This window comes from Gymnoscopelus microlampas (genome assembly GCF_963454915.1).
Source record: "Gymnoscopelus microlampas genome assembly, chromosome: 5".
NCBI classification, from domain to species: Eukaryota; Metazoa; Chordata; class Actinopteri; order Myctophiformes; family Myctophidae; genus Gymnoscopelus; species Gymnoscopelus microlampas.
The window spans coordinates 16,522,014-16,531,515 of NC_139942.1; the positions used below are offsets into that span (position 1 = coordinate 16,522,014).

Below are 9,502 nucleotides of genomic sequence, written 5' to 3' on the forward strand. Positions count from 1 at the left end.
CTTTGTTTAGAAAAATATAAAAAACAGACATCAGTCACCATCAAAACTGTTGAACAGAGAACAGTCACATAATTTAAAAAAAATCCATGTTTATGGAAAATAAATACAAAACAATAAATACACAATTCATCATCACACATTACCAAAAAAAAAAAGCTTGTCTCCGGCTGGTCATTGTGCAAAGCAAAGCAGTATGTTCTCTCACCATCACATTGGTTCTTTAACTTTTCTTTTGTAAACAAAAAACTTCACAGGTTCCACTGGCATGTGTGTCATGCAGTCCTTTTATGTGTGTGTGTGTGTGTGTGTGTGTGTGTGTGTGTGCGCTGTACAGGGAAACTGCAGCTTTTAGTCTCTGCTACCGTATCATAGGCCCCAGAGAGCTCTTCAAAGCCCCGATTGGCTTCCAGTTATTTATACATACAGCACAGAAAAATCTTCCAGTAGTTGACCACAGTCCACTGGACCCCCCACCTCCTGTCTCACAGCAGGCCCGACCCGACCCCCCGCCCCCCCCCCCCCCCCCAATGTCGGGAAAAACACTCTCTCAGTCTCTCCGTTGTGCGTCAAGTAAGCCATAGCAGCTTTGCGGTTCAAGTCAACACCAATCTGCCTGCAGAAAGGTTTGGTTCAGCCGGCGGTGGCTTCGGTGGATCAGTCAGTTTTAGTGTACAGAATATCACGGCTCCTTGCGAGTCCGAGGAGGACCCGCGAGTTTGAATCCGACCCCCGCCTTCTTGTCTTACATGTCCTTCCTTTCTCTAACATTGACCCTTTTCTGTACATTAAAAAAAAATCTCTTTTTATATGTATATAAAAAAAAGAAATGTTCTTTTTACGGGGGAATGGCACGATTTCTTTTTCAGCCGGTCTTGTTGCCCTTTCGGCAGAGGTCCAGGTAGGTGGAGGACTTGAGGAAGCGAGGGTAGCAGTCCTTCTCCATCAGCATGTAGATCTTGGCCCGGGCCACGTCGAAGCAGGCCGCGGTGACGGTGGGCTGCTCCAGGTTGTCTTTTGTGATCGCTTTGGTCTCGTGGTCTAGGTTGACCTGCGAGAAGAGGATGGAAGAGGAAACATTAAGTATCAGAAAAGGGCATCCGAGCATACTGACGCAGGCATACAAGTAGCTGTGGACAGACCGCTTATAAGGCAGTGCTTTTTAAACATTCTCATGTCAAGGACCCCCAAATTGATACATATTTGAAAAGATGTTGTGCCAGGGACCCCCATAAGAGAAGATTTGTTTGTTAAATACTTTAGATTTTTTTCTATCTATAAAGTGAGTTTGCAGATGAGCTATTCTCAAATACCCTAATAGATAGGATTAAAGTGGTTAGATTTTTCGTTTTGCTGGGGCCCCTGAGGGGTCCTTGAGGGGCTATCAAGACCCCACTTCGAGAACCGCACTGCCATAAGCTCTGTCTGTGCACGTCGCAAGGTATACCAACAAGCAACCATCTACGAGGTTTGACAGCATATCTGTCACGCTTTGAATCATCGAGTGCTTGATATATTCACCTCTCTCGGTGCATCGCTGCAGATGAATTCCTCATAGATTTTCTTGGCCTTGGCGGCGAGCTTGGAGGTCTTGGTGAGCCTGTAGTCTTCGCAAGCCAGGTAGAAGGCAATGTTCTCCTCGCTGAACTCTGACACCAGGAAGGCTCTGAATAAGCACAGTCCGTCTGGAGAGAGGAGAGGAGAGGAGAGAGGGGTCAGTTGTCTGGCTTTCATTACAAACGTCACACCGGCATGCACACGTGGAATGATTCAAAGCCTTTCTCACGCAGTTGCTAACTGCTGTATGAACGCTTAGCGGCGCGTACTTACTTTGGCAGGACAGAAGCTTCTCGAACGACTCCTTCCATTTCAAAGGCTCGTCTACGTTAAACCTGTAGCACAAACAAAGCAAAACATTTAGGTTAGTTAAACCACACGAAGAATGGACCTGGTTAAAATGTGAATGTTTTACACACAGAATTTGTCTTGATTCAGCTTCTTCTCTCACCTCTGTGCGTCTGTCTTTTTCGTGTGTCCCATGCTGTGGTCTGGCTTGTGCAGCAAACTTCCGAACAAGGCTTTGAGTTCCTTTGCTCTGCAACAACAATAACAAAACAAAAAAAAGATGAGTACATAAATTACACCACTCCTCTGTCAAATGATTTGAGGAGCCCTGACTACAGTATAGCGATTTGCTTCATATGGTATTGTTCACAAAAAAAGAAAATACTACTTAAAAAAAGAAAATACTACTTAATCCTGAGAGCAAAAACATTCTCCATGAACTGACCTCTCCAAACAGGTGATGGGCAGTAATTCAAGTCCTCTGCACATGATGATGCGATGGTTAGTTCTCTCCTCCTTTTTCTAGGCTGCTGTATAATTCCAAAGTGTGCCGTGATTGTTTTTACGAGGCGTGTTAGTGTGTCATGCAGCTGTGGAGCCCTCTTTCCGTTGTATACTGACAGAGAGCTGATATCGCTGTGGTCTGCTGCCTCTGTCGAAGCCTGCCTTTTTTATAAGTCAGCTCCCCCCGTGATGTCACGCTGCTCGGCCAATGAAGGGAAGGGCTGTGGGCGGTCAGGGGACACTCCCAGTCACTTGTTTTCTGGCATGCTACTTCCTCGTTTTTCCCTCCCCACACGTGGGATATACTTACCACCAGTGGGATTCTTTAGAACTGGATAAATCCCATGTGTCTCATCTTTCCGCTTCTCACATTGAATACAGACAGAGACACATGCTAACACACATGTTGTTGGGGTGTGTGTGTGCGTGTGTGTGTGCGTGCGTGCGTGTGTGTGTGCGTGCGTGCGTGCGTGCGTGTGTGTGTGTGTGTGTGTGTGTGTGTGTGTGTGTGTGTGTGTGTGTGTGTGTGTGTGTGTGTGTGTGTGTGTGTGTGTGTGTTCCATCCCTATACTTTTCTATTGAGGCATGTGCCTGTATTCCATCTTATTCATGTGCGACAGTTTGAACAGGGCACGTTCAGAAGTGTGTGTGTGTGTGTGTGTGTGTGTGTGTGTGTGTGTGTGTGTGTGTGTGTGTGTGTGTGTGTGTGTGTGTGTGTGTGTGTGTGTGTGTGTGTGTGTGTGTGTGTGTGTGTGTGTGTGTGTGTGTGTGTGTGTGTGTGTGTGTGTTGCTGAGTGAGCGTGTATGCAAAAAAAATAACAATTTCCATGAAGCTGTGAAAGATAAATGAAGTGAGACTTCTTTACTTAATGCTGCTTCAATAGAAACATCCCCAACTCTCCACTTAGATGAGAGAGCAGTCAGTCCCCATGAGCCATGACGTTTCTTGTTCTTTTGAAACCCAAGATGAATCACAATAACTAACCGGTAAATTGTGACCCTCAGTGAGTGGGTACATTGAGTGGGTCTTTTATCCGTAATCAGATGCAAAACATTCGGAGTGTGCTGTTAATAACAGGTGAATTACGAAGTCCCGACATTTCTTTTTTTAGCAGTTCAGACAGAATATGGGTCAGAGTCATCATCCCCCCCAGCACGAAAAAAGCAACTTGAAGAGTCCTTTGTGCCGGCAGAAGCCATCAGGCTCAATGAGGTGCAGCCCCGGCCATTCTGTTCTGTTCTGTTCTGTTCTTTTCTTTTCTGTTTTGGGCTGAGCTATTCCTGGTAACCCATTAAGACCTGAGGCCGATTCTACAAATGCCCTCTAAAATGGGGGGGGGGGGGGGTCCTTGACATGAAAAAGTTTGAGAACCACAGCTCTATAAATCGCTAGTTCTCAAACGTTTTCGTGCCAATAACCCCCGTCCCGAATTGATATGTATTTGTTTTGTGCCAGGGACCCTCAGAAGCGAAGATTTGTAAAAAAACAATCAAATTATTCAAACCCTTTTAAGATTTTTCCAAAATAGCAGATGTGCAAGCTTGTATATTTGTTCTTTTTGAATAGCCAATGCTAATATCTAATGACACAGATGCTTTCCCGGTTTTGATGGGTTAAAACGTGAATCACAATTTTTCTCCCTATAGGAATTGAGGTCACGATTATGATTTGGTCAAAAAATAACTCAACGTGTCTCATTCCTGTCTTATTCTTTTATAACACTTAATCAAAGTGATTAAATGCTATTGGACATTAAACAAAAAAAGAAGTTACAGCTATTCAAATAGAATTAAACTAAACACTCAGTCATTTTTGGACAGCCAACTACTGCACTTAAAGCGGTACTATGTAACTTTTTTTTAATGAATAAAATGTCAATTTGTCCATTTTGTATGGTAGATGTTAAAATAATATAACTTATACAATTGGGGTGGTTGTATAGCGTCTCCCTGTCTGACATGAATTTTGACCCGATGATCAAGATTCAATTTATCCCCTGAGCAAGCAGGCAGGCTCTATTAGCTCAATCAGCACCAGGTTCAAATCTGGGGTAGAAGAGGAAAGCTACGTAGTGCAGCTTTAAAGTACAGTAGTAAGCTTGAGCCTGGAATTATATTTTGTCGCAGTACGGTGTTGATCCCCAAAAATAGCGATAATCACAACGTGTTGCAACATGCGACTTGTAGATTTAGCTCAATATAATGCTTTATTCAGTTCTGTCTCGACTGCCATTAAACACAGTGTACAGAGCAGGCAATGCAACACTACAGTTGCAAGAAGGAATATTGTTGTTGTCGGGCAGAAACCTCCATGGAAATAACAAAAAACCTGTAAACCTGTGATGTGACAATAAAGTTTATTCTGATTACTGATTCATATCTTCATATTTCAACGTATCTTTTTTCCCCGTCACTCTTGTATGATGAAGTACGGTATTCATACCCACATCATACAAGAGTGACACACACAAGTATAACTTCAATACTCTACACTCCATAATATTAATCATAATATTATGTAATATTTGGTTTCAACAGACTGTAGCCTGTGTGTGGCTGTAGCACAGATGTAATTAATGGAGAAGGGCTTTGTGGTATACACAATAGCATGCACATCATTTCCAGTAGTAGTCTAGTAATTAGTCTATTTTCACCAGTGGGGGAAAGTGCATTTACTCAAGTGCTGTGCTTACTGCTTTAGTACAATTTTGAGGTATATTTACTTTACTTGAGTATTCTCTTTTTGTACTCTATTTGATTACACCTCAGAGGCATATATTGTACTTTGTATACAATTATTTGATTTATTGTGATTGATCATTAAATTAAACATGTTCTGACAATGCACACAGCCCTCCCATCTAACCATATCAGATGTGTGATCCCAAAACCTATACCACTTGTGCAAGGACGCGCTGTGATTGGCCAGTAGCCACTTTGAGTGGCAGTTGGGGGGGCACAAACGCTCTCGCCTCAACATGATTTTCGGAATTCTGTCCCTATCGGTGCATAACTCGGACGTCGCTGAGTCGGCCCAAGCGAACTTCGCAACGTTCGGCACGGCAACTCGCTCGCTTTAGCTCGCTCGGTGGTGCTTCACGTGCCTCAAGTGGGCTCTGACAGTGTTGCCAGATTCTGTGAGATAAACAAGCAACCAGGTCTAGGAAAACCATCCCAAAAAAAGCAACTATGGGCCCCATGAGCACTTTAACATATACATCAGCTATTTGAAAATAGCAGATCTACAAGCTGTAGATCGGCTATTTTCAAATAAAATCTTGTGGGGAACTTATAATAAGCAGATCTGGCAACCCTGTTTAGTACGTCGCATATCAGATGGATGGGCCGCGAATGCTTTCGAGAAGTGGGCTCTGATCCGGAAAACCGCCGGGAAACCGCTGATTTGAATCCGTCAATCCCGAGATCCACATGATTTGTAATCACACATTCCCTCCAAGTCTCTCTTCCTCTAACAACGAGTAGTCCCCTGAAAAGTAAACATACACCATTAGTGGCTATAAATAACCTCAGGAGCCAGACAGCCATTCTTCATTGTAGCAGGAAAGGCTTATTTTAGCAGGGAGGGAGGGAGCCAAATCCACTCTCTGATATGTCAGAGAGGTTAGCTGGAAACCAGCGCTGCAGAGGAAACCGGATAAATGAGAAAGAGCTGCTTCTTGGAAGACGGGCTTTGTCAGGTATGACCGTAGGTGTCAACCGCTGGTCAAGTACCTGTACTCAAGTACTGTACTTAAGTACAATTTTGAGTTCTTTTTACTTTACTTATTTTTTTTTTGACACATTTTGAAAATTAGTACTTTTACTTTTGGTTCTTACTACCTGAGGTACATTTTGATGCCAATACTTTTGTAACTTTTTACTCAAGTAAATCTTTGAATAGAGGATTTTACTTGCAAGTGTTTCTGCGTTTACTACACTGTGGTGTTGTTTTACTTACAGTAAGTAAAAAAAACAATACATCTGAGCATTTCTTCCACCACTTCTGGTAAGTCAGACCTGAAACAAAGGGCTAGACTTAGACTCAGACTCAATGGCTCATATTAAGATGAGGATGTTGGGTCACTCAGGCCAAGACAATGAGTGGACTGGCTGGATTTCAGTGTTTGCCTCTTCCTGGCTTGCAAAGTCGCAAATACATTCCTATGTACTCACTTTGCGTTTAACTTCTGATCATTCTCATGTCATTGTTGTCAGCAGTGGTGGATAAAGTACTCACATGTTTTACTTGAGTAAAAGTATCAATACTGCAATGTAGATATACTCTGTTACAAGTAGAAGTCCCGTATCCCGTAGTAGTAAGTAAAAAAAGTTAAAACAAGTTTAAAAAAAAAAAAAAACACTTGAAAATAGCAGATCTACAAGCTCACATTGCGTCGCGATGAGCTTGTAGATCGGCTATTTTCAAATGGCCGAAATGTATATAGGGTTGAAGTGGTTAATGAATGTTTTGTAAAAATAATCTAAATGTACAAAGTAACTAGTAATTGAAGTTTTCAAATAATTGTAGTGGAGTAAAAGTAGGCTACAATATTTGCCTTTGAGATGTAGTGGAGTAGAAGTAAAAATACTGAAAATACTCCAGTAAAGTAAAATACCTCAAAATTGGACTTACAGTAGCCTACTTGAGTAAATGTACTTAGTTACTTTACACCACTAGTTGTCAGGCATAAATCTCATAATTCATCTTTAACATTTTGTTGTATGACCGTGTCACAAGCAAAAAAGGAAAAATAGCAGATCTACATATTCACAACGTATCACATTTCAATGCATTGTGAGCTTGTACCAGATCTGCAATGCTTGGTATTTTTTAAACTTTTTGAAAGACCGTTTTCGCCTATATGACATGCCCAGAATAGTGACTTCAGAAAGTGGTCAAGTCTGTCTCTGGGTTTTCTAAATATTTAACCAATTAAAAGTATTGACAACAGCTTGTGACTGTTAATAACTACATTGAACTCATTGGAACACAGGTTCCCTGAAAAGGAAGGTTTCCACCGACAGCGTCGACGTTTCAGCAACCGTCATGGTCTTACAAAGAATTATGAAGCTGTAAGCTTTATATCAATACTTTACACTCCATAATATTATGTAATATTTGGTTTCAACAAACTGTAGCCTGTGTGTGACTGTAGCACAGATGTAATTAATGGAGAAGGGCTTTGTGTACACAATAGCATGCACATCATTTCCACAAGTAGTCTATTTTCACCAGTGGGGGAAAGTGCATTTACTCAAGTGCTGTGCTTACTGCTTTAGTACAATTTTGAGGTATCATTTACTTTACTTGAGTATTGAGTAATTTTTTTCTACTCTATTCCATTACATCTCAGAGGCAAATATTGTACTTTGTATACAATTATTTGAAAACTTCATGGCTACTTTGCAGATTTAGATTATTAATCAACACATGACCACTTAAGCCCTATTTTACAGTTTGGCTATTCGAAAATAGCTGGTTACATTTTGAAAAGTTACTTTTGTGCTGATACTCTCGCAACTTCAATCTCGTGTACATACCTGCTGGACCTACCGAAGTGCCACCACTTGTGTCTAACCTTATGCACCTCACTGTATGTCTAACCTTATGCACCTTACTGTATGTCTAACCTCATAATAATGTACCAGCTGGATTATGCTACGTGTAATAGATACAGTATCTTAGATTTTTGACTTTTGTTACTATTCATTACTAGCCTACTACTTAATGATTAATAGAGTATTTATATATTGTGGTATGGCTAAATTTAGTAAACCCATTAAGACCTGAGGCAGATTCGTACAAATGTCTTCAAAATTCTAACAGTTTTTTGAAAAAAGTATGTTTCTATATCAGTGGTTCTCAAACTTTTTCATGTCAAGGACCCCCAAAATGATATGCATTTGGCCACCAACCCCCATCTAAAAATATTTTGTTCGGAAGTAAAGATTTGAATTAAAAATGTTCGCTTTAAAAAAATATATATTCAAAGATTTGCACACATTTTCACGATTTTTGAATAGCCAAAGTGTAAAATTATGCTTTTTAGCTCAAATCAAAAAATAACACAGATGCGTTCAAGGTCTTAATGGGTTAAGTAAAAAAAAAAATCTTAGTACTTCTTCCACCGCTGTACACAATAGCATGCACCTCATTTCTGCAACTAGGTAGAAGGTTCATCGCGTATTTTCACATTTGTGTTTTTTTTGGGGACACTGGAACAGAAACATGTCCCTAAACTGTTGTCCCAAATGGATGTTTCCACTTCAGACACACTTGGCCAAGGATAACAGTACATAAACATGTTGTCCCCTTGCAGTGTGTAGTCCCTCTGCACGCGTCTCAAATCCTTACATAAGCAACTCACAAACACTGTGTATTTCATGTGACCAAAACATGTTATTCGGCTCCAATAAGCCATTGCCTTTTTCATGATGCAATGTTTTGGTCATTCGAGAGACCTGAGAGGAATGTGTTGATTCTGTCACTGTGAGCGGTCTACAACATGGAGTCCTATCCCTGCTATAGTGGCAGATGGATAACAATTTAATGTGTTCAATTTCAGTTCCATTTTTAGCCCATAAGTGAGAGAGGCTGTGAGGATGGCAATGTACTATCATGCACATCATGTACTATCGTGTCTCATTTCAAAGCATTTCTTTGAGCGGGTTGAGTGCAAAGCACATCCTCGAGGGCAGGGGTACCCAAACAGTGAGGACACAACTGTACAGTCAGGACACATTTTTTGGTCACAGAGCCATTTTTATGGGTTGTGACGTGAGTAAATATCCCTTTGTTTTACATTTTGATACAAGAAATATATATTATTATTTAAGAAGATTTGCTATCATTTTCAAAACGATTTCAAGAACTTTTCAAAACAATCCCAGTAAATAAATAAATAAAACTATTAAATGTAGGGTAAGTGATTTTTTTTTTTTGTTAAAAAGGTTAAAGTACTATAACTGATAGTAATCATTGCTACAGAGCGTTTGTTCGGTCACAGGGGTCTCTCCAGCTCTTTAGTAAACAGAATATACGTACATTTTCAGGTAGGTGACACAATGTAAGCCAATCAGGAGAGAGCTCTGAAAATGCATTGTCTGTTTAATAAAGAGCTGGAGAGACATGGGAGACTCCTTTTACTGAACAAAC

The 9,502-nt window shown here is 40.8% G+C and overlaps 1 protein-coding gene across 1 annotated transcript; it reads right to left on the bottom strand.

Moving 5' to 3' along the window:
* Positions 1-533: 533 nt before the first annotated feature.
* Positions 534-2,473, bottom strand: rgs5b (regulator of G protein signaling 5b). Its single transcript, XM_084058836.1, has 5 exons — positions 2,288-2,473; positions 2,006-2,092; positions 1,828-1,889; positions 1,519-1,682; positions 534-1,048 (listed from the first exon to the last, which is right to left on the bottom strand). The coding sequence occupies exons 1-5, from the start codon at positions 2,329-2,331 to the stop codon at positions 863-865; spliced, it is 543 nt and encodes a 180-aa protein (XP_083914962.1). The 5' UTR covers positions 2,332-2,473; the 3' UTR covers positions 534-862.
* Positions 2,474-9,502: the final 7,029 nt, after the last annotated feature.

Coding starts and splice junctions, on each gene's coding strand:
- rgs5b (XM_084058836.1), bottom strand. CDS start 2,331: ATGTGCAGAGGACTTGAATTACTGCCCATCACCTGTTTGGAGAG. Junction 1,890..2,005: donor AAAAAGACAGACGCACAGAG/GTGAGAGAAGAA, acceptor TTTGTGCTACAG/GTTTAACGTAGACGAGCCTT. Junction 1,049..1,518: donor GCAGCGATGCACCGAGAGAG/GTGAATATATCA, acceptor CTCTTCTCGCAG/GTCAACCTAGACCACGAGAC.